This window comes from Ovis aries, chromosome 3 (genome assembly GCF_016772045.2).
Source record: "Ovis aries strain OAR_USU_Benz2616 breed Rambouillet chromosome 3, ARS-UI_Ramb_v3.0, whole genome shotgun sequence".
NCBI classification, from domain to species: domain Eukaryota; kingdom Metazoa; phylum Chordata; class Mammalia; order Artiodactyla; family Bovidae; genus Ovis; species Ovis aries.
The window spans coordinates 175,473,411-175,497,503 of NC_056056.1; the positions used below are offsets into that span (position 1 = coordinate 175,473,411).

The 24,093-nt window shown below is 47.0% G+C and overlaps 1 protein-coding gene across 2 annotated transcripts in view; it reads left to right on the forward strand.

Annotated features, from left to right (window-relative positions):
- Positions 1-11,944: 11,944 nt before the first annotated feature.
- The window catches only part of RFX4 (regulatory factor X4), a 171,418-nt gene continuing 159,269 nt past the window's right edge, over positions 11,945-24,093 (forward strand). For both annotated transcript variants that reach the window (XM_004006695.6, XM_042247169.2), the window contains exon 1: positions 11,945-12,365. In XM_004006695.6, the coding sequence (XP_004006744.2) occupies positions 12,323-12,365 (43 nt within the window). In that variant the 5' untranslated portion in view covers positions 11,945-12,322. The remainder of the gene's footprint in view (positions 12,366-24,093) is intronic.

Consider the following 24,093-nt stretch of genomic DNA (forward strand, 5'->3'; position numbering starts at 1 on the left):
CAGAGGGATGTTGTGGGGAGGGAGGTGGGAGGGGGGCTCATGTTTGGGATCGCATGTACATCCGTGGTGGATTCATGTCAATGTATGACAAAACCAATACAGTATTGTAAAGTAAAATAAAGTAAAAATACATATTTAAAGTATAAAAAAAGAGATAAATTTACATTTCCAGATGAATTAAAATCACTTTGGCATTTCTTTTAGAATTGAATTGAAATGCATAAATTATTTTCTACCAATCACTTATGCATTTTTAAAGCTTTACATAGTCCAAGTCTGACCTGTCTACTATATGTAGAAGGACCCACCATGAGTAAAGCATTTCATAGTGGTAAATCAGTTCTTCTGATGAATAACAACAGGGAGAGAGATTTTTCAGGACTTGGGACGTGGGTCTTCTTTGCACCTGTCAAACCAAACCGAGGAACTGAGTTTTGAAGATTCTATCTTGAAAAACGGGTGGAGCACAAAGCTTTGTGCCATTCTCAGTGAATATCTTTTCTCACAAATGAACTGTTGATGGGAATCAAACAGGAGAGTGTTGGAGGTCATGTGCTCCAGCAAGGCAAAGACCCGGAGGAAAGGAATTCATGGACAAGATGTATGTTTTGTTAGTTGAGTAAAGGGCCCTTCCCACTACCCAGCATGAAGTTATGCAAGGCTGATCCTCTTTTAAATGGTGTGGTAGACACTATTGCCTCCCTACCCATTCCTCTCCTTCTTCCTTGGTAACTGAACACAGATTTGGCTCATGTATCTGGTGTTTGTGTATTTCAGAGGAAGATGGACCCCTTTCTAGCCCCAGGGGAGAATTTTGGTTCATCTTAGACTATTATGGTATTTATATTATTTGCCCTTTGTCTTTCATTGGTTAAGCAATGAACAGGCAAATCAATTGCCCAATGGGACAGGAGGAAAAATCTTTGAAAATGTTTTTGAGAAAGTTTTCCTACTTTTAAGAAAAGACAAAGGAAGAGAGATATCCTCTTTTCTCCTTCCTGTCTCGGCAAGAGGTTATTTATCTTGTAATTCTCTTTATTGGCAGTTCATTCCTCTCTCTTTCCTTTCCTTTCAAACTTTCCAAAGTTAATGACGAGTACCAAATCACAGACCCAGGAAGCTCAGAAAACATCAAGCAGAATTTTTAAAACAAATCAGAAAACCAACCTACACATAGGCATATCATACCCTAAATGCAGAAAACTGAAGATAAGGAAAAGTCTTGAAAAAAGTCAAAGGGGAAAATAAAAACACCTTACCTAGAGAGGAGCAAGGGGAGGAATTACAATGACCTTCTCGTCCATACCATGCAGATAAGAAGGGGATGGACTGATACATTTAAAGTTGGTTTTGCTTTTTCCTTTTAAAGAACACCAACTTGGAATTCTGTATCTAACAAAATTATCCTTCAAAGTGAAGAGATAAAGACATTGTCTGACAGGCAAAAACTGAGGAAATTCTTTGCAATAAATATAAAAAGAAGTTTTTCAGAGAGAAACAAAAAAAAATCAGAAACTTTGATCTGTGTATAAGATGTAAGAGCATTGGAGGAGGAAGAAATAAAGGCAAAATTAAAATCTTTTATTTTCCTTATTCTTAATTGATCGAAAAGCTCACAGTTATTTAAAGGAATAATCATAACAACGTAATATTAATGATACCAATAAATGAAATAAATGCCAGCCACACATAAGGGATGGGCAGGAAGAATCGGGACTACTCTGTTTTAAGGTGGGCTTCCCTGGGGGCTCAGCTGGTAAAGAATCCGCCTGCAATGCGGGAGACCTGAGTTCGATCCCTGGGTTGGGAAGATTCCCTGAAGAACCTTCACTGCGTGTGAAACAGAATAGTGATATTTGAAGGCAGACTTAGATTGGTTAGAAATGTATATTTAAAACTCTAGAGCAGTTACCAAAAAAAAATGTTTAAGGTATAATTTACTAAGAGAGGAGATAAAATGCTTAATTAAAACTTAAAAATGAAAGAAGGCAGAAAAAGAAGTTTCTGGCAATAAACAGAAAACAGTTAAAAACATAATGTTTGGTTGATGTCAACCCAAGTACATTAATGATCACTTTAATATAAATATTGAAACATGCAAAGTAAAAGACAGACATTGCCACAGTATATTAAAAACGAGACTCAACTATATATTGTCTACTGAAACACACTTTAAACACTCTGATAGGTTGACAATAGAGGGATAGAGAAAGATATAAGCACTGTGCTAGCACTAATCAAAAGAAAGCTGGAATAACTATTAATTTCAGACAAAGCTGACTTCAGAATAATAGAAATTATTAGAAGGGTACAACTTAATAATAAAAAGATAAATTGTCTAAGAAGCTATAACAAATGAATAAAGCTATAACAAATGACAGCTTATCTACAGATACTCTTCCCAAGGAAATTTAAAACAATTATTTGTACAATCCTTGAAAAATATACCCTAATAACCAAATGCACCAAAAGATCTTAAATGACATTCACTAAGCACACTGTTGATATCGATATTCTGAAACTATCACACACATGCACACAACGGTAAAGAGCACTGTCCAGTCATGCACGGGCTTGGGACCAAGTGCAAGAGACAGACATAAAAGCTATTAATCATGAACGTGATAAGTAACATAGGATGTGAAAAAGATGCTGGGGTGACAGCCAGGAGGAAACACAGGTTTGCATAATAAGGTCAGGAAAAACTTCCTAGAAGAAGTAACAACTGAACCATTATTTTTCCTTAGGGGTTGAAAAATATATTATTTAATTCTGTCATTCCTGCTGCATGTATTAACTGGAATTCTCAATTTAAAATGTTTCCATCAGCTATTTTGTTGCCTTGAGATAGATTTCATATAGGAATATCAGGACAGATGTTTGACTTTCCCCCTTTACTTACCAGTATTTAAAATAATAATTCTATTCCCTAGGTTGCTCCAAAGGTTAATCTCTTAGGGTATTTTATTGTAGAAGTGTTATGACCTCATAGCATTAACACATTTCATATGCTTCAACCAATTGTGGTGGTTTAGTAGTTAAATCGTGTCTGACTTTTGCGACCCTATGGACTGTTGCCCGCCAGGCTTCTCTGTCCATAGGATTGTCCAGGAAGAAATACTAGAGCGGGTTGCCATTTCCCTCTCCAGGGGATCTTCCCAATCCAGGTATCAAACACAGGTCTCCTGCACTGCAGGCAGATTCTTTACCGATTGAGCTACCAGGGAAGCCTGCGTCAACCCATTAAGTTATTTTCAAAGCTAAAATTGTCCCATTTTTAAGTTGGCCTCTGCACTTTTTGACATCAGTTCAGTTCAGTTCAGTCGCTCACTCATGTCCGACTCTTTGCGACCCCATGAATTGCAGCACGCCAAGCCTCCCTGTCCATCACCAACTCCCAGAGTTCACTCAAACTCACGTCCATCGAGTCAGTGATGCCATCCAGCCATCTCATCCTCTGTCGTCCCCTTCTCCTCCTGCCCCCAATCCCTCCCAGCATCAGAGTCTTTTCCAATGAGTCAACTCTGCATGAGGTGGCCAAAGTACTGGAGCTTCAGCTTTAGCATCATTCCTTCCAAAGAACACCCAGGACTGATCTCCTTTAGGATGGACTGGTTGGATCTCCTTGCAGTCCAAGGGACTCTCAAGAGTCTTCTCCAACACCACAGTTCAAAAGCATCAATTCTTCTGCACTCAGCTTTCTTCACAGTCCAACTCTCACATCCATACATGACCCTTGTGTTTTTCCCCTATCTTTTTTTTAAAGTCTTTTTTGAATTTGTTACAATATTGCTCCTGCTTTATATTTTGGTTTTTTGACCCTAAGACATGTGGGATCTTAGGGACCAGGATCAAACCTACCTCCTGCATTGGAAGGCAAAGTTTTAACCACTGGACTGCCAGGGAAGTCCCAACCCTTGTGGTTTTCATAGCTTCCTTTCTCTTTGGCATGACCAAATGATCCAGAATCATCTTATACATTTCTTGCCCCACACATGGAATCAATCATTTCTCTAAGGAACTTTGGTTCCTTCAATGGGAAGTGGTATTTAGAGCATTTCGTAAGCTTTTTAAATGGCAGTCTCCTATGTCTAGTTTCCCTCTCTTTGAAAGCATTCGCCATCCTTTATGCCACTGTCTGATGATCTTTCTCTAACACAAATTATGTCCCATACCTGATGATAATTGTCCATGCTGCATCATCCTCCACAGCTTCAAGTCTCAGCCCCTTAGACTGGCACACAGGACCCTTTTTTTGTCTATCTTTGTGGTTTAATTTCTATCTACCTTTTTAGTCTACTTTCCTGGGCACACTCTGTCTTTGCTGCAAAAGTATTTTGCAGCTTTCCAACCGAGATGTACATTTTTTTCTTTACAATTACATGCTTGTAACTGTTTCCTATTCAGTGCCAGAAAATTCTGTTTCTACCTTCTTTGGTTTTCATTGATTGTTTTCTGACTATTGATGACAACTGTAGACAGAAATCAATTTAGCCCTCATGCGGTTCCAGAGAGTGAGCTAGGGTGTCCCTTCCTCCCATAGCAGCTACAGGCGCCCTCCTTGTAGATTACTAATCCTGCTGTTTTATTGTTCTTCTTGACTCACCTTCACTGAAACTAGACAATGTAAGATAAACACACTCTCACTGGATTACTTATCCCACCTTGCAGAGGTGTGTAGAAGGTACCCCAGCAGTGTTTGCTGAAGTGATTACTTACCTATGTCAATAACAAATGAAACATTAACAAACATTAAGTTTGGGCTCATATCTTTACTACAAGATCCACAAAAACAGGGATATTGTTTATCATTTGTTTATCATCAGACCTCCTAACAGTATGTAAACTCCAGGAGGTGCAAGGGAAGGGAAGAAACTTCTATCCTGTTCATCTCTGAACCTCTACCTAGAACAAGACTTCATGTATTGGCTGAAATAAAGAAAGAAAAGATGGAAGGCAGAGTCAAGGGAGGGAGCGAGGAAGGCATGGGAAGGGAAGGAAGAATGAATCTTATTTAGCAGAGGTTTATCTACTGAAGGTGATCCAGGCCTATAGCCACCCATAATGCGACTCTAAGATATAAATGTGCAATTGGAGATGCTGATAGAGGAGATATCGCCTTGCAGATTTAATTTTCAGAGTCAGTTGCACACAGGGACTTCCTGGTGATCCAGGGGCTAAGATTTTGCACTCTCAGTGCAGGGGGCCCATGTTTGATCCCTGGTCAGGGAACTAGATCCCAGTTGCTGCACCTGAGAGTTCACATGCCACAACTAAAGGTCACGCATGCTGCAATGAAGATCAAAGATCCCGTGTGCTGCCACCAAATAAATAAATACATTTAAAAAATAGTTGCACAGGGCTCTGATTTACACTTAGAGTGTTTCAGTGCTGTGCAAAGTGTGAAACTCGTGTCCCGTGACTTCACTGCACAAGGCAACTCCATTATCCCATGCTCTCGTGAGTCTGTGTCATCTGCAACCAGTCAGACCATTGAATGGATGGACCATTCATAGGGATCAATAAATGCTGTCCAGAGAGAGGAATGACAGCAGTGAGCAAGAGGGACAGAGTTCCAGCCCTCCTAAGGCTTGTGTTCTAGAGTGGAGAGGCATACAATGAAGAAGGAAACAAAATAATCTTAGATGGGGGTAAGTTCTGTAGAGAAAGTAAAACATCAGACAAGTAGTTACAATAAGGTGAGTGTTAGGATTGGGAAGTACAAGGCCCTATGATGACTATAGCAGTGGAGGCAGAGCATTCCAGAGCATTCCAGATGATCTCAGAGGGATCCACCCTGCCCTTCCTTTTCTGTGCTGCTCCTTCCTCCATTCCAGGGGCTTCAGCAGCCACCCAGGTTTACATATCAGTGCCAACTCCACACTTTTGTGGGGCTGCCTGCCTGTCATTGCTACCAGGCTGCTGGGAAATTTTACGAACTCTTCAAGTCACCTTTCTGTTGCTGCCAGATCCTCCCTCCTCCTGCCAGCCCCTCCTACAACTGGACAGTCTCTGTGAATTGTGTCAATAGACCAAGTCAGAGACCTGGACATCACTTCACCCTACACCTCACCTGGACATCACTTCACCCTACACCTCACTGGGCACATCGTCCAGTCAACACCAAGGCTGATAAATTCAACCTTCTCAGTGTCTCCTGAATTCAGTCATGCCTTCCTGCCCCTACTGCCATGTCCATATTTCAGGTCATCAGGATTCCCCGCACCCCACCCTCAGTGACCACCACCTCTACCAGCCTCGTTTCACACTGTGGCCACACTGGTATCTGCAAAATATGAATGTAGAGCCGACTCACTGGGAAAGACCCTGATGCTGGGAAAGATTGAGGGCATGAGGAGAAGGGGACGACAGAAGATGAGATGGTTGGATGGCATCATCGACTCAATGGACATGAGTTTGAGCAAACTCCAGGAGATAGTGAAGGACAGGGAAGCCTGACATGCTGCAGTCCATGGGATCGCAAAGAGTTAGATGTGACTTAGTGACTAAACAGCAACAAGTCCTGTATGCTCAGATCCCTTCCAGGATAGGATTAGCATGACCCTCCTGATCTGATTCCCCACCTATCTCCCAAAGAAATCACCTGTTATTCCTTCCTTCCATTCTATGTGCAGCCACACCAGGCTCCAACCCCCAAATATACCACATACTCTCCTCAATATATATACTCTCCTTAGTATATTACACCCTCAATCCCCCTGCCTGCTGAATCCACTTCCTGACTTCGTCATCACTTCCTAGAGGAGGTTGCCTTGACACCCGCCTCTCAGGCTCAGCTTCACTCCCCACTCTTGGTTCCCACAGTACCCACACTTTCTCCACTGCCCCATCCGCACACCGCCCCCTCCCCCCTGCCCGCCATGTGTTTGTTTTGGAGGATAGGAGCTGTGTGACTCACTGTGTTCACAGTGCCTGTCAAGGGCAGGAGAGCTATACACTGCACCCAAGTTGTCCTCCTCTCTAAAAGTGGGGGCAACAATAATACTTACATGTTAGCTATATTGTGAGGGTTAAATGAGATAATGAGTAGAAAATACCTATCACAGTTAATACATAACAGTAAAGGATAGCTATTATTAGTAGATGATATTGCTCACACTGAATTTAAACAAGCATTGAAGTTTGAAATGCATTCAGGAAAATGCATAAAATTACATGTGTACAGAGCTCAATGAATTTTCACAAATGAATGCACTCTTGTCATCAGCCCCCAGATAGCACTATTTTATTTTTTATTGAAGTATAGTTGATTTACAATGATATGATAGTTTCAGGTGTACAGCAAAGTGATTCAGTATTTGATGTTGCTCAGTTGCTCAGTCGTGTCCAACTCTTTGAGACCCCCATGGACTGCAGCACGCCAGGCTTCCCTATCACCATCTCCTGGAGTTGGCTCAAAACTCATGTCCATTGAGTTGGTAATGCTATCCAACCATTTCATCCTCTGTCATCCCCTTCTCCTCCTGCCTTCAATCTTTCCCAGCATCAGGGTCTTTTCCAATGAGTCAGCTCTTCGCATCAGGTGGCCAAAGTATTGGAGCTTCAACTTCAACATCAGTCTTTCCAACAAACATTCAGGACTTATTTCCTTTAGGATTGACTTGTTTGATCTCCTTGCTGTTCAAAGGACTCTCAAGATTCTACTTTATATATACTAGTGTGTATCTATTTATCCCAAGCTCCTAATATCCCTCACCCCTTCCCCTTTTAGTAACCATAAGTTGGTTTTCTGTGAGTCCGTTTCTGTTTCTGATTGGTAAGTTTATTTGTATCTCTTTTTGAGACTCCACATATAAGTGATATCATGTAATATTTGTCTTTGTCTGACTTACTTCATTTAGTATGATGATCTCTAGGTCCATCCATGTTTCTGCAAATAGGCATTATTTCATTATTTTTTATGGCTAGTACTTCATTGTGTATATGTGCCACATTTTTTTTTAATCCATTCATCTGTTGATGGACATATAGGTTGCTTCCACTTTTTGGTTATTGTAAATAGTGCTGCTATCAATATTGGGGTGCATGTATCTTTTCAAATTAGAGTTTTCATCTTTTCAGGATATATGCCCAAGAGTAGGATTGCTGGACCATATGTTAACTGTATTTTTAGTTTTTCAAGGAACCTCCATAGTGACTACACCAATTTACATTACCACCAACAGCAGATAGCACTTTTTTTAAGGTTCAAAGGTTACCTTCTCACAGAGGCCCTCCCTTATGTCTCGCCCCCTACATAGAACTCATCATCAGACATCCTGAAAATTTAACTATATATTTTATACATTATCTCTCTCACCTGACTCCAACATAAACTGCAGAAGAACAGGATTTTTTTTTTTTTGGTCTATTTTGTTCACTGCTGTATCCTCAGCTCCTGGAACAGCACTCGACACAGTAGGTATGCATTCAGAGTGAAAACATAAATGCTTATATTCATTTCTTTAAGCTCCCTGGTTCTGCTGGCACTGTCATGTCTGAGAAACAGTGCTCTCCCAGGTTAGACAGCACAGGGCAGGGACTGGATGCTCCTAAACTGCACAGAGGAACCAGAGATCAAATTGCCAACATCTGCTGGATCATGGAAAAGGAAGAGAGTTCCAGAAAAACATCTATTTCTGCTTTATTGACTATGCCAAAGCCTTTGACTGTGCGGATCATAATAAACTGTGAGAAAATTCTGAAAGAGATGGAAATACCAGACTACCTGACCTGCCTCTTGAGAAACCTATATGCAGGTCAGGAAGCAACCATTAGAACTGGACATGGAACAACAGACTGGTTCCAAATAGGAAAAGGAGTACATCAAGGCTGTATATTGTCACCCTGCTTATTTAATTTCTATGCAGAGTACATCATGAGAAACACTGGGCTGGAAGAAGCACAAGCTGGAATTAAGATTGCCGGGAAAAATATCAATAACCTCAGATATGCAGATGACACCATCCTTATGGCAGAACGTGAAGAGGACCTAAAAAGCCTCTTGATGAAAGTGAAAGAGGAGAGTGAAAAAGTTGGCTTAAAACTCCACATTTAGAAAACTAAGATCATGGCATCTGGTCCCATCACTTCATGGCAAATAGATGGGGAAACAGTGGAAACAGTGGCTAACTTTATTTTTCTGGGCTCCAAAATCACTGCAAATGGTGACTGCAGCCATGAAATTAAAAGACACTTACTCCTTGGAAGGAAAGTTATGACCAACCTAGACAGCATATTCAAAAGCAGAGACATTACTCTGCCAACAAAGGTCTGTCTAGTCAAGGCTATGGTTTTTCCGGTGGTCATGTATGGATGTGAGAGTCGGACTGTGAAGAAAGCTGAGCACCGAAGAATTGATGCTTTTGAAGTGTGGTGTTGGAGAAGACTCTTGAGAGTCCCTTGGACTGCAAGGAGATCCAACCAATCCATTCTAAAGGAGATCAGTCCTGGATGTTCTTTGGAAGGAATGATGCTGAAGCTGAAACTCCAGTACTTTGGCCACCTCATGCGAAGAGTTGACTCATTGGAAAAGACTCTGATGCTGGGAGGGATTGGGGGCACGAGTGAGCGACTGAACTAAACTGAACTGAAACTGCGCAGGGCACACATCCCATCCTGTGTGGTCCACCAATGAGTTCTTTATCCTCACTCCTCCCTGGAGAGCCTGGTCCACCCTGCCCCAGTTTTGAGTGCCTAATAATTAAAATAAGAGTAATATCTACAGCCATCATAATAATCTGGTCCGCCGTCCAGAGACTACCGGCCTGGTATCCCTCAAGGGTTTTCCCCGAGGCCTGAAGCACTCTGGGTGGTGTTGCCTCTGCCACCTCCGCAATGCACTTGGTCAATCTCCCAGCCAAGTGTTTTGCCTTCTGATGAGTTGCTCAGCTGGCTGATGGAGAGTTTTATCATTCACCCCATTTCGTCGGGGAAGAAGCTGAGGCTGAGAAAGCACCCGGCCACTGGGATCTTCTGGCTCCGAATCCCGCGGTCTTTGCCACCACGCCCACCACGACCAAGTGCGGTGATTCACCACAGTCGCCTTTGGTTGGTTTCATGCCCCTTTTCCCTTCACCAACCATCGCGGCCGGAAAGAATGTGCCGGTGCGGCTCTGGGCTCAGAGCAAATGGCTGAGAACAGAGTTGCTGCAGAAACAAACGCGTAAGGAACCAGGCACTGGCCGGAGCAAGAGGGGCCCCTCACACAGGGTGATCAGGCACACTCCGAGGACAGGAGGCTTGGCTGAGACCAGGGTGGTGGGAAGGAGCTGGTCCCACGGAGTACGTGTTGGGGACGGGTAGATGGTAAGGAGAGATCTAAGCGGAGAGAACAGCAAGTACTCAGCTCCTTTTATATCCACTACCTTGTCTGATCTTACCGCACACTTTGAAGGGGGACATTTCGGCCCCATTTTACAGACGAGGAAACCGAGGCCCATAAAGATGAAGACTATTACTGAGTTGGGATTCGAACCGGGCTCTCTGAAATACACTAAGCTGAAGCTCTGTCCAGCCCGCATTCCCCGCCCCCTCCTTCTTCCCGCACCGTGACCTTAATGGGCACGTGCTGGCCCCTCGCGCTCCCCACCTCCCCGCACTGTCCCACTTAGCCCCGCTCGGGGAGGGCAGACAGGGGTGGGGGGCTCTCTCAGGGGCCGCGGGAGCCGCAAGGGGCTTGGGGTCCCGGGTTAGAAACCCCTTGATCTGTCGTGAGGGACCCCGCCCGCGCGCCCCGCCCCGCCCCTTGCGCGGCCGGCCGGCGCTGCCTCTGTCCATGGTCAGAGCACCCGGGTAATCCGCCTTTCTCTCCGCCCGCCGAGTCCCATTCATATTCTAATCACAGCGCGGCCGGCCCGCGAACGCCCGGCCACTCTATCGGGGCCCGCGCAGACGCAGCCTGCCCCCCGCCCCACTTCCACTTCCAGCCCCCCACCCCCAGCTCCTCGCCACCCCCCCTCTTTTCTACACTTTACACCCGGCAGAGGAGGGAGGTGCCTGGGAAAACCGCGTCCCCCCCTTCAGACGCCGAGGCTTCTCACCAACTTCGCGGCTGGCTGGGGGCGGGCGGGGGCGGGGGAGGGAGGGAGGAAGGGCCGGAGACACAGACAGACTGACAGACAGGGTTACGGGAAGAGGCGGGGGCTGCGGGGGGTGTCCGAGAGACCAAGGGGGATAGAGACAGAGAAGGGTAGAGCCCCAGGGGGAGACAAAGAGATGAGGGAGCAGGGGCTAGACAGAGACGCAGGCAGCCCAGCGCGGAGAAGACGCGGGAGGAGAGGGCCAGAGGGACGGGGGAAGGAGACAGATAGTCCCAGAAGACGGAAAGTTCTGGAGGGGGATGAGTCAGCCCCCACCCCGCACCCCGCTCCCCCCGGCCAAGCGGCCTTGTCGCCGCCCAGGTTGGGGGTGGGGCGGGGGACCAGCGCCATAGTGCCCCCTCCCCTCCCCCCTCAGCCCTCCATCCTCCCCACGCGTGTCCGTGATCCTGGTGGCTGGGACAAGGCTTGCTTCATCCCCAAGGCTCCCACTCAAAATCTAACCCGGGACCAAACCTGGGGCCGGGGCCACAAGAGGAGAGGGAAAGAAGTGGGGCCCACTCGTGGCTGCGTAGGCGACTCCCCAGGCTCCTCGGGGTCCCCTGCCGCCGCCCCCTCACCCCCTTCCCATGCCTGCGCCGTGCCGGGCCGGATCGGGGGAGGGGTAGGCAGAGGGGGAGGGGGCCACATCTAAGCCAATTTTGATTTCGCCTGTAATGAGTGCCGGGCGAAGGCTGGAGAAGGCCTCTGGAACTTTAAATAAGAAAAACGTTGCTAATGCTATAATAGAAGGGGGAAGTCGGAGGGCTGGGATTGCGTCGCTCTGAGCCCCCCTTTTCGGAGGCGGCTTTTCTTATTCAAAACAGGCCCACAATGGGCTTCACAGTGCGCCTCGCCACGGCCCCATCTGACGAGCGGCCATTCATCAGGCCGGCTGGCCTATCAATGACATTGCTCCCATCGGGGCTCCTATAAAATGATGCTTTTTCCCATGAAACATCCGCAAACATTTTGACGGGTTTGGCTTTGCCCGGCTGGATTACTGAGTGTCCCCTCTCTGGCTTGCTCTTTCTCGCTCCCCCTTCTCCGAACTCTTTGCCTTCTCTCTCTCTCTCCTTTCTTCTCTTTCTGCCTTTTCCTTTCCTTCTTTCTATCCTTTCGTCCTTGCACTCTCTGCGTCTTTCCTTCCCTCCTTCCTCCCTTCCTCCCTGGGCAGCTCTAGCACAGGGGATCCCCAAACATCAGGATTTTTGGGGGGCGCCTGTGCTGTCCATGGGAAGAGCATGCATTGTGGGTTACTGGAGGAACCCGACATGGATTCCACAGGTTAGTCCTACTGGTGGGGGTTGGGGGTAGACATTGGGAGGGAAAGAAGAGGTAGCAGGGGAACTTCAGAAAGAGTCGCAAAAAGTTCAGAAGGGTCAACTTGACAGTGGAACCCCAGGAAATAATGGAGCGTGCAGAAGTTCTCAATCCCGTGCGATGCGCGATGTGTGTAAGCGGATGCGTGGAAGTGTGTGAGTGTGTGTAAACGTGTGATTGTGTGTGTGTAAATGTGTGTGCGCGCGCTGTGGAGTGCGCTTTCGCTTGCCCTGGACATAAAGTTACGTAAAGATTCGCTGGCTCGCGGCGAGCCCGAGGTGCCACTTGCAGAAACTTTGCGAGCCGACCGCCCCCTCCCGGGTCCAGCTCCTCCCCCGGTTTGGGGGTCCCGGAATAGCGGTGCGTTCCGGGGCTGGTGGCTGGGCCAGGAAGCCGAGCGGAACGCCCCAGAGGCGGGGGAGGGCGACGGTTCTGCACAGCGCCTGGGAGGTGGGGACAGAGGCTCCAACTGGTGGAGATGCGCAGCTGGAGGGAGTGGCAGAGGCGAGCCCGGTGGTCCTGGGGAATCCGCGCCCGGTCGGGAGGAGGGAGCCCCGGGCAGTCCGAAGCGCGGTGCAGCCTCCTTGGCCGGAAGGAGTACCTGACGATGCGTTCTGCTTGGGGACAGTAACTCTACGGAAGGGAACAGGATGCTGCGCGGCTGGCAAGGCCTGGCGTCTGGGTCTGCAAACTGCTAGGCACTTTGGGGTCTGTTGGCTGGAGGCGCCAGGTTTGGGGGTCGCGGCCGTCCGTAACCACCGAGAAAGTAAGCCAAGGCATCTTTTACAACGAAAAAGCCCAGCGTCTCGGTTGTTTTTCCAGTAGAGCCTCGCAGCTCTAGTATGTTTGAGGAGCCGCCAAACTTCTAGATCAGAGTTGTGCTCCCTACGCCCCTTCCAGGTGGAAGAAATTCTCCGGAAATTCACCTCCTCCTTCAGTTGCATGACTTAGCGACTGAACAAGGACAACCCTCAATTGCCATCTTCCAGCCAGTGCACTCCTACCCCGGCTAGGTTGCAGCCTCGGAGTTTCTTGGAGAGGCAGAAACAGCAGTGAGAGCAGCCTGGGCCGAGACAGCAGCTTGAAGCGATGCTTGGGAGAACGCCTACGAGAATCCGCTGCTGGACTTTGCCGCGCGGAGCAACAAGTGCCTTCCAGCCTCTGCCATCCTTAACACACACGCCTCTCTTCCCTGAGCAAATAAACAAACAACACAGGACGGCATCCTCACCTCCACCTGCAGGCTGGAAATGAATGTGGACTGGGAGTAGGGGTCATTCGGGCATCGGCCAGATGGTCTTCTTCCCATTCTTGCAGAAAGGTTTCCAGCCCCTTCTAGCTTCCGCTGGGGCCCTGGTGGCCAAGATGCCCACCCTACTCTGGTCAGAGGTATCTTTGATTTTCCAGGAAAATTGTCTATCTCTGATCTCAAGAGATCAAACCTCTCTTTTGCAGTCCCTGCCAAGTGGGTGTGGGCTCCCTGGGAGTGGGGATGGGCTGACCCCCCCCCCCCCGCAGCCTTCCTTACTATATGCAATGACAAATGAAGGCAAGGAGAGGGGTTACCTGCCCTGCGACTGGCTACTGAGTGTGGGGCCAGCCCTGACCGGGTCCTCTCTGCTGGCAGTAAAGAGGGCACCCAGAGAGAGAAAGAATCCTTTCCCTCCATACTTCCATGAGAAGTATTTGTGCCACCATGCATGTCCTGAGCACCCCAACTTTAGAAGTGAATATCCTTGAACAAAAGTAAACCCATGTCTGCATGGTTTGGGGCCAAGTGTTGATATTTGCAAGGGATCCACGCAGGACTTGAGGTGCCTGTGTGCCACACCAGCCACAGCCCAGCTGGGGGTTTTAGCAGCCCCCTCAACAGGACTGGAACTTCTCTGTGCATCCCGAGAGAGCTGCGGGTTTGTGGAGGCCTTCTGTTTTCTGCTCTACCTTGTGGTCATGGAGACACCTTGTCACTTTTACTTAATGCAGACATCCCCAACGGGTTCTGAAAACTTTTCTCCCGTCCACCAAAGGGGAAGGGAGTGAATGGCTAGATGGCCATCCTGAACTCAAAAAGTTCTGGGAAACGGCAGCGGGACGAAATGACACGAGGCGCACCAAGTGACATTCTCATGCGGGTTTGCAAAACCGATGGCGATGGAAGTGCAGCTGCCGCGCGCGGTCCGGTCCAGAACCTTCCCTCACCTCGCTTCCAGAGAGCTTAATCCCATTAGCTTTTCTTTGGAGTTTCCCTTGTTATGTAAAGGTTCCTTTCTTCCAGGCTAGCTGGGACCAGCGCTCCTTGGAGCAGTCCGATTCTGCTCCTTTAACGGCAAGATTGTGCGCAAATCTAGGGCCGAGACACGAATATCACTGTTAGTAATATTACTGTTAGTAGTGTTTCATCCCGAAAGGGCTGGCACAATCGATTAGCAGCAAGTGCTGAGCCGAACTCCGGAGCATCCCGGGTCAGAGAGGCCGGCGGGCCAGGCCTCCGTCCCCTACTGTTAAGAGGAAAATTCCCGCAACTTGCCTCGGCCCGGCAGGAAGGTTTTGCAGGGGCCGGGGCTCTAGTGTTCTGCCTGGGGGCCACTTCAGCGTGACCTGCGGCAAAGCGCCTCTTTGTTCCGCGCACGGAGCCGGTAATATATTCCTCGAGTTTTCCCCAAATACTCAGCAAGTGTGGGACTAAGATAATGGCCCCGTCGGAGGAGGTTGGGGAGCCGCCGGCGCGCTCCTCTGAGCCCTGGGCTAGCCCGCCGCCGAGCGCCACAAAGCAGAGCCGCTCTCCCCGGAGCTCCGCGGCGCGGCCGAGCCCGGGGAGGCGGTGGGGGCCACAGGCGCGCGCGTGGGGCCCAGGACGCGCCGTCCGGCCGGTGTGCTGTTGGCAGTGATATTGTTCCCGGCTCGCGCAGAAGTCCCGCACCGCGCAAAGCCTCGCGGATCCCGGGGTGGCCAGCCGTCCCCACGCGGGCCGCCGCCGCGCCTACGTGTTGGTGGCCTGTGGGTCCAATCCTGGCGGTCCTGCCAGGCCAGCGTTGCTCAGTTACTCAAGGTGTCTGGAGATTCGAGAACGAGAGGAGGGAAAGTAGGTCGAATTTTAGGCCGCAGAGAACTTGTGCACAGTGGGCCGGGGCCAGGTCCGTCGCCTACGCAACGGAAGAATTGTTTCTTGTTAAACGGGATGGCGCCTTAGCGACGGGCACTGATGAGCCCGACCTAGAGACGTTGTCTGCCTCCACCCGCTTTCCACCTGGAACTCCAAAATTCAGAGCCGCCAACGCACCCATAGAGCCTGCTTTGAGGCCCCTGGACCACAACGGCGGGAAGGCACTCTGGTCTACAGGCTCCCGGCTCAAAACAAGGCCCGACCTGGCTCCGTGGGCCTGCAGGTGGGGACATGCAGTGGATTTGGCATGGGGCAACGGGAGAGGGAGCGCCCGGGTGGGACCAGGCTCTAGGCCTCCTCCATCCTCTCCCAGGCACGGCCCTAGTAAAGGAGCCGCCTTCTCTGGCCCTGGGACCCGGACTGCGGGCTTGGGGAACAAGGATCGGAGCTCTGAACTTTGCCCTCACGTCCAAACCGGACTATCTCGCCCTCCTTGGGCCTGTGTGTGCCGTAAAGGAGGCATGCTCGCTCCACCCTCGCCACCTGCCAAGTGCCGGCGTCTGGGTTTGGCATCAGGATCCAGTAAGAGCCGCGTGGTCCCCAGGTCCCCTAGCCGTGTGGCTGCAGCACTGGGCAGCACGCGTGCAGCCGGGGATTCCGGAGTCCGGCTCGCGACTTGGTGCAAGTGGCCCAGGACCGCGCGCTTTCCCACCCGGCCTGCAGGTCCTGGAGACTCGGAAGTTTGCTGTGGCCGCCGCGCGGCCAGGCCCTGGGATTTCCATAGCTGCGCGCGCCCCCCTCCCCAGCGCGTCGCCATGGAGACTGCTGGAAGTTGGTGGTGGAAAACAGACCCAGCGCAAAGCAAAATATTATGAGTGCAGTTGGGGTGACTTCAGGGGGGCAGGGGACCGGAGGGCATGAGCGGGAGCCAGAGGCAGAGGCCGACAACAAAAGGCCGTATACGCGGAGGAGAGAGGAGTTCGCACGGGGCCTCCTGCCGCTGTGTGAGAGCTGGACCGTCCTGCTTCCCAGAGGCCCCGAGGTCTCTAATTTCTCTCCAGCAGCTACACCTTTTCTCATCCCGCCTGTGCCCCAACCCCGCCACCCCTCCTCCTCCGGGTTCTCGTCCAGCCTCCTTCCCCATCCCGAGGTTAGGAGCCAGCTGGGCAGTATGCCCGCCTCCCCCACGAGCAACAGGCTCTCCAACGTGAAAGGTTCTGGCATTTCTTCCCCAGGACCCATGGGTCGCCCCAGATGAATTTCTCAGCCCCACTTCTTAAACGGTATCTGAAAAAGTGAGGGGACTTAGCAGCAGCAGTAGAATAATGCGGGAAAGAGAAGAGCAGGAGGTGCCTGGTCAGAAATTTTGGAAGAATCGGACGGGTAGTAAAGGGAAGATTCTATGGATTCTTTTACTCCTTCGCGCAGTGGGGAAAGCTCCAGGTTATGATTCTGACTGGAGCACTTTGGGTAAATCTTTGAGCCTTTCCAAGATTAATTTTAATTGTCTGTAAAACGAAGGGTTAGACAGCTCCCAGACTGGGATTTTCTGACAAGTTAGACGGATCCTTTTCTACCATGGAGGCCAGGTTACCACTATCCCAACTGTGATCCACTGCAGAGTTAGTGAATCTCTCCTCAAACTAATACTATACTAAAATAGTTTTACAAGTCATTTAGGATTTTAAGAGTCAAGAACCTTGGATAACCCCTTTTTAAAGGCCTATGATTGCCTTTGTCAGTTAAACCTAAGGAGCATTAGGTTTTATGGGGCTGTGCCCAGGGTTGATTTAGGGAACACTAAAATGCCTCTAGGTGATGAAGCCACCATCACAGACCTTCACCTATGCTGGATAAGAAGACACACTGGCCCATGTGACGAGATGCTACCATCAAAAGAAAACCAGACTTTACTCTCCATTGCTTAAGCTTTTAGGAAGAGATGAGGCTCCTCTCACACTTGGCCACTCCTGGTGATACATTCGGCAGAGGAATCCTTCCCTTCTCTCCAGATTCTGTGGCCTCATCTATAAATGAACAGGTTGGATATAGAGACTGCCATGGTCTGTCTGAGAGTTTGTAGCTCATTTACATGCCCTGTGTGTCTGCGAACTCTGCCTGGGACTTGGTTTATAAAGTCGTTAGTTTATCACTCACTGAGCCTCATAGGCGCCCCATGAGAGAGGCATTTTTTGTGACCTGCATCAGGCACAGGGTTTTTCTTCCATTTTCAACACAGCAAGGTAGTGATTCTAAGTCAAGTTAATGCTTGTGTTTCCTGGTGTTTGTGCAAAAAAAAGGCTGAAAAGATATGGAACAGTGACATCACAAGTTGGATGCCAGAGAGTCAGGTCTCCACTTGCCTAGGCCCCTGATTGCTTGCCCCTGCCTGTTGTACAGGCCTTTTGGGACACTCTTCAGCTGCCCCTAGGGCTCCACAGCTCTGCAGAATGGAAAGGTGCGTGTGTGTGTCAGGAGCGGGGGGTGGATTTCTGATGTTGTTTCTTTCCCACTCATTACAAGATACTTGCAGTTTTATCAAGATGAGGGGAGAGAGTAACTCAAAGATAATTTGGAGGTATTGGGTAAAAGTAAAAAAAAATACTTTGGATGAATTTATCAGTTTTTATTTTATTTTATTAAAATTTTAGTCTGCCTCAGTCACTGAGCACCTGTTGGGTGGCAGAGCCTGGAGATGAATAAGGCCTAAGTCCCTGCTGTTAAGGACTTGAAAACGTTTTGGTGAGGGATGGTATGGGCATATTTAGAGCGGTGAGTGCTACAAGGGACAGAAAAAAAGAGTCCCCTTGAGGCCTGGAGGAAAGCATGCTCTGTGTTGTTGACTATCTACCATATGGCAGCCGTGTTTAGGGCATTTTCCCACACATTAGCCATTTATGTGTGTGCTCAGTCATGTCCAACTCTCTGCAACCACGCTGGACTGTAGCCCACCAGGCTCCTCTGTCCATGGAATTTTATAGACAAGAATACTGGAGTGAGTTGCCATCTCTTCGTCCAGGACATCTTCCTGATGCAGGAAGCGAACCCATGTCTCTTGCATGGGTTGGCATCTCCTATTCCAGGGGCTTTTCCCCACCCAGGGATCGAATCTGTGTCTCTTGCGTCTCCTGCATTGGCAGGAGGATTCTTTACCACTAGGGCCACCTGGGAAGCCCTTAGCCACTTATGCCTGATCACAATTCTGTGTTGTCCCATTTTAGGATGAAAGAGGGTCTGGAACTTCCATGGGGGTCACAACTAGTACCTGGCAGAGCTAGATCAGAGGCCAGGTTGGGAAAGCCCATTCCCTCTCTCCACGCAGGCTGTTTCAGCTGGACACCTGTAGAGTGCTAGCTTGGCGCGGCTTGGTGATGACACTGGCCACCAGGTGGGTTTGAATCTCACTTGGTGAGAAGGGAAATGCATGGATGAAAGTGAAAGAGCACATTGTTCCCTAGTGCTCCTAGAGAAAACCTTGCTGAAGCTGTCATGTGATCTGGGTTTGAAGAGGGTTTTAAATGATGGCAGTGGTAGGGAGCAGTGCATCAAAACGGTTGAGTACAGACTTTGGGCAAATGTTAGCTTGTTTCATTCCTCCATTCAAGAATTATATGGGTCTTCTATGTGCCTGCCCTGCATTGCGCTAAATGCTGGGCTTAAAAAATGCCATCTCTGCTCCTCTGGAGCATACATTCTAGACAGACAAACAGATAAATACAAAAATAATCTCAGCCAGTGATACATGCTATGAGGAGAAAATGTTCTCTAGATGAATGAAGATAGAGCGTGGTGGTGGGTAGGTTGCTGCCTTTCACAGGGTGCCCTTCTACCCCACGGAGCTGTATGTCTTTGGTCTGGAAGCTTCATATTGCTGGGCTTCAACTTACTTAGGGAACTGATAGAATGGTTTGATAGTACTGTTGAGAGTATATGATGTGAAAGGCGTACTAGGTAGCATATATTCAATACTTACTATATGTCTTTGATAAGCATTTTAATTTAAATGCATTATCTAAGTAATGCTTACAATAATGCTATGAAGAAGAAACTATTATCACTCACAGTTTGAAGGAAGAAACTGACAGGCTCAAAACAAGAAAGTTTCTGAACTCTAGAAGCTAAGCTGAAATGCACCTTGACAGCGTGGGGAGCAAGACTGATCTTAATTGTGTATGCATGCTATAGTTTCCTGGGAAAGAACACAAGTAATACATCTAGCTTTTTGTCTTCATTTTTAAAGCTAATGGTTGTCAAATGCCTTTCATATGCCAAACGTGTACTAAGCACTTTAAATTCATTATTAGTTATATTTTAAAATATATATTAGGGGTACTATTATTATCCACTCCATGTTATACATTGGAGAATGGAGGTGGATAAAGGATATCCTTGAAGTGGATAAGTACCCTAACCAATAAGCATTCCACACTGTTGGTTACAAGGCTGTAATATCTTTTTCTTCTTTTTGGTTTTAGCAAGGGAGTGGGTTGTGTTGGACAGGATGTCCAATGAAGTTCATATCATTTTAGCAAAACATGCTATTATCTCCCCATAAGAAAGTGATAGTCCTTTATACTGTGGAGACAAAATTTTAAATTATTGTTGGCAAAAATAGGGACAAAAAAGGACATCTCTTGGAGAAGGAATGGTAACCCACTCCAGTATTCTTGTCTGGATAAGTCCATGGACAGAGGAGCCTGGCGGGCTGTAGTCCGTGGGGTTACACGGCTGAGCATGCATGCATGAGGATAGAGGGAGATGGGTTGGGAGCAATAAACTGGTAGAACTAAAAAAAAAGGAACATCTCTTTACTCCTGATGTGAAATGCACTGTGGGGATTCATTTGAAGTTTAGTCATCATTCACTTTGTCTCTGTGAATGTCTAGGCTTCATTCATGCTCATATATAGACACAACCAAAATACACAAATGAGGCAGAAGCCAAGGCTGAGCGCCGAAGAACTGATGCTTTTGAACTGTGGTGTTGGAGAAGACTCATGAGAGTCCCTTGGACTGCAAGGAGATCCAACCAGTCCATTCTAAAGGAGATCAGCCCTGGGTGTTCTTTGGAAGGAATGATGCTAAAGCTGAAGCTCCAGTACTTTGGCCACCTCATGTGAAGAGTTGACTCATTGGAAAAGACTCTGATGCTGGGAGGGATTGGGGGCAGGAGGAGAAGGGGACGACAGAGGATGAGATGGCTGGATGGCATCACTGACTCGATGGACGTGAGTCTGAGTGAACTCCAGGAGATGGTGATGGACAGGGAGGCCTGGCATGCTGCGATTCATGGGGTTGCAAAGAGTCGGACACGACTGAGCGACTGAACTGAACTGAACTGTGATTATTTATGTAGCCTTTTGGTAATTTAACAAACTATATATTGCAGCTAGAAGTCATTCACACACATGTGTGTTGATCCATGACTTCAGGTGGATGTGGGTGTGACTTAATGAAAAGAACATGGGCTTTGCCATCGATAGACCAAGGCTGAAATCTCAGCTTAGTCACTTGCTTGCTGTGTGACCCGGGGAAAATGACCTAACTTCTCTAAGCCTTGCCTTCCTTATTTCTGTGTGAAAAATCCCCTCCTTATCTTTCAGTGTTCTTCAGAGGATATAAGTGTCCGGGGAGGGGGAGGTTGTAAAATAGGTGAAGGGGATTAAGAAATACAAGCTCTGGCTATAAAATGAATAAGTCACAGGGATGTAGTCAATAATACTGTAATAATTTTGTATGATGACGGCTACTGGACTTGTGGTGATTGTGTGGGAATGTATGTGATTGTCAGATCACTATGTTGTACACTTAAACTAACAGTATTGTATGTCAACTATACTTCAATAAGAACAAAAAGAGGATATGATGAGATTATGCACTTTAAGCTTGGCTCCTAGAAATTGCTCAGTAAGTGGAAGATCTTATTATTATTAAAAATAACTAACTGATCTTTCTCTGTCAAATTTTAGGTATCTAGTTGGGAAAAGGGATAAGAATCCTGAAAAAATTTAGATTGTTTCTGCATATCTAGATGTTTTCTGTACTAAGTGTGGTGCCTTGCTCAGTCGCTTCATTGTATCCAACTCTCTGCCACCCCATGGACTGTAGCCCACCAAGCTCCTCTGTCCATAGGATTCTCCAGGCAAGAGTACTGGAGTGGGTTGCCGTTTCCTCCTTCAGGAGATCTTCTCAGCCCAGGGATCAAACCCGTGTCTCTTTCATCTCCTCCATTGCAGGTGGATTCTTTGCCACTGAGCTACTGGGGAAGCCCCCCAATAGTCTCAATTCTCATGTCAGGATAAATAATTCTTTTCTAAGAGGATTGGACTGAGGGATTCATCTTATTTTCATTTCTCTACCTTTTCCATGAACAAGGCGTTTTCATGCTTCTGGTCGCCATGGTTTTACCCTTGTGTTTTCCAGTTTGTTAAAGGAAGGGGAAAATGTATCTTTGTAGAAGCAACACCTGTTGACTGGGATGTGACTCCTGGAAGAGAGTTGCATGGAGCTCTCAGAGAAGCCTCTGGTGGAGATCCTTGCACAACCCCAATGCCCTCTCAGTTCTGGAAGGTGATGGCCTATGTTCTTCATCCACCCCCTCCATACTTGTAGGCATCACTCTTCTAAAGACTGAACCATTTTACACTTGGTTTTCAAGAAGTAAAGAATTCAATTTCAAGTGAGCCTTTCTCTGAAACTCGTTTTAACGGGAAACCCGTTTAGTCCTTTTTGCCTTTCTTGCATATTTTTCTACTGTGAGGAGAAAATGTCCATTTGTTCTCTTTCTGTTTTTACAACTTGATTTTATATACATTGTGTTTTTTTTAGTTTTTGAAATATTTGACAACTTTCTTTAAGAGAGAAAGATCACACAAAGCAGAGAAGAGTGAAATTTGGCCCTTATGTTCTCACAGGGTCCAAACTTGGGCAACGAGGACTGGATTGACCTGTGCCAGTAGGTTGTGTGGTCTCTGTTGTAAGTTCTGATCCTCAGTGCAGAAGTTCTTTAAAATAGGTGTATAGTTTCCACTTTTGTGGTTGGTTAATCCTCAATGAAATATAAAAGCATAATCTGCCTCTGAGAAATAAAAAATCATTGGCAGACAGGTGAATCTGGACGTGTTGGGTTTATATTGTTGTAATTGTTTTGCTTTAATTTAAGGCGATAATGAGAAAGCTTTTGGAAAGGCTGCAACCCAGTGAAGGCTGGTTAGGGCTTAGTGTCCTGCGTGTTTTCTGACAACCGATTTGTGCTAAAGGTCAGCATTGTTTAGACGCAGCCTAAGTGAGATTGATGAATGCAGCAGGTTTTTATTTAACTGGAAAGGAGAATTACTACTTCATAAGCACTGATCCTCTGAATCCATCGTGTTGAAGGAAATCCACTATCAGTGAACACACAAGAGAACTACTCCTGAACTAGATTTTGGACTGTCATTCGAATAATCTTAAGAGTGATTAGTGATTGCTAATCATGCCGCAACTAATTTTTGAGGCACAAGTGCATCTGGTGGAGAAACATATCAACACGTTTGTTCTGAATCTTGTGACTGCTGTGAAGTCGTTTCAAGCTAATATTAGACTTTTGAAGAAGGAAGTGTTTCTTTGAATGTTACAGTTACAGGATTTATAATTTTTCAAAAATGAGCATGGGAGATATTTGAAATTTATTGATGATATTCCACATCATCTTTTCCCCAAATGATTAGTCTAAATTAGGGGTGTTCATGCATGTACTGTATTTATAATTTGTATACTGCTTCTAAATGCTCATGGGTAAGTGAAATTCCTATTGAAGTTATTGGGTCTTATAAAGTTCCAGAATTGGGCCCATGGCATAAACTCACATCTATTTATGATGGAATTGATTGATTAAACATTTTGACATGTTTTCTTTGTGGTGTTCAGTTTCATTGCTGATAAAAAAAAATCTAGAGTTGGGGGAGAATTTGAATGTTTCTGTAAGCTCTTTACTCGGTCTAAAAGAAAATAACTAATTTTATGTCATCCTTATGCAACTACTAAAACAGCTTAAATTTCTGTTTTTAGTTTTTTTTATTTTACTTGATGACTTCTTTTACATAACCAACATAGTTTATCCATAAAGCATTATTAGACATCATAAAAAATAAGTAACTTTGGCTGAGAAAGCCCTGGGAGTTTTACAAGGAAAAAGATTCCAGAGGGCTTGAGGCCCTCAGTTAAAATGTTCAAATTTTTAAACATTGAAAAGAAGATTTCTAAAGCATTGAGCTGTTGTTGTGAGAGAGCCTTTGGTCTCCATGAACTTTTATTTTCGACTCAGTGGGCAAAGTTTTTGAGGTTGCTGTGGTTTGGGTAGGGGACCTTTTCAGAAATGCCAGGCTTTTAGAAAAAAAAAAAAAAAAAACAAACCCACAGCTTTTCTTCTAATCAAGGCTCTGTTTTAAAGTTTGAAAACTTTGCTGTGATTAGAAGAATGAATTATTTCTCTGTTTCATTAGGGTTTCTGCTGGGTGCCCAGGCTGCAGAGTGTCTCCGCCTGTGTTACCTTGCACGGCACCCCAGAGGCACTGGAGACAGGAGGGCTGCCTGCCTGGAGCTGGTCCCT